The 404-nt window shown below is 64.9% G+C and overlaps 1 protein-coding gene across 1 annotated transcript in view; it reads left to right on the top strand.

Annotated features, from left to right (window-relative positions):
- Positions 1-24: 24 nt before the first annotated feature.
- The window catches only part of LOC104497071 (sodium/nucleoside cotransporter 2-like), a gene marked incomplete at both ends in the record, with an annotated part of 6,624 nt that continues 6,244 nt past the window's right edge, over positions 25-404 (top strand). The window contains one exon of the mRNA XM_010140284.1: positions 25-122. Coding sequence (XP_010138586.1) covers positions 25-122 — 98 coding nt within the window. The remainder of the gene's footprint in view (positions 123-404) is intronic.

The following is a 404-nucleotide window of genomic DNA, read 5'->3' as shown; positions in this document are numbered from 1 at the left end:
GCTCCAGCAAATGGTATTTTCCAGGGGGAGGAGGGAGTCCCTGAGGGCTGCGATGGTCCATGTGCTGACAGCAAAGAGGACAGGACAGCAGGAGGGAGAGGGAGACTCTCCTCCTACTGCAGGTAGGAAAACCTCTGGAGATGCGTCCGCAGAGCATTTCCAGTGGTCACAGCAGGTCCTTGGGCAGTGATTGTCCTGCAGCCAAACCCCAGCGGGGAGCAGAGCAGGGTCGTGGTGACCGCGTGGAGGGGATGGTGCCTGATGGCTCTGCGAGCAGCAGGTCTCTGTCCCCACGGCAGCCACCAGAGCAAGCCTCTGCTCACGGAGCCTGGGGTGCTGGGGTGCGCAGTGGGGCCTCCCCTGCTGTAACGGGCCAGCTGGCTCCCCCCGGGCCCCGGCACCCC

This window comes from Buceros rhinoceros, unplaced genomic scaffold (genome assembly GCF_000710305.1).
Source record: "Buceros rhinoceros silvestris isolate BGI_N320 unplaced genomic scaffold, ASM71030v1 scaffold20657, whole genome shotgun sequence".
Lineage (NCBI taxonomy): Eukaryota > Metazoa > Chordata > Aves > Bucerotiformes > Bucerotidae > Buceros > Buceros rhinoceros.
This window is presented reverse-complemented; position numbering and strand designations above follow the sequence as displayed.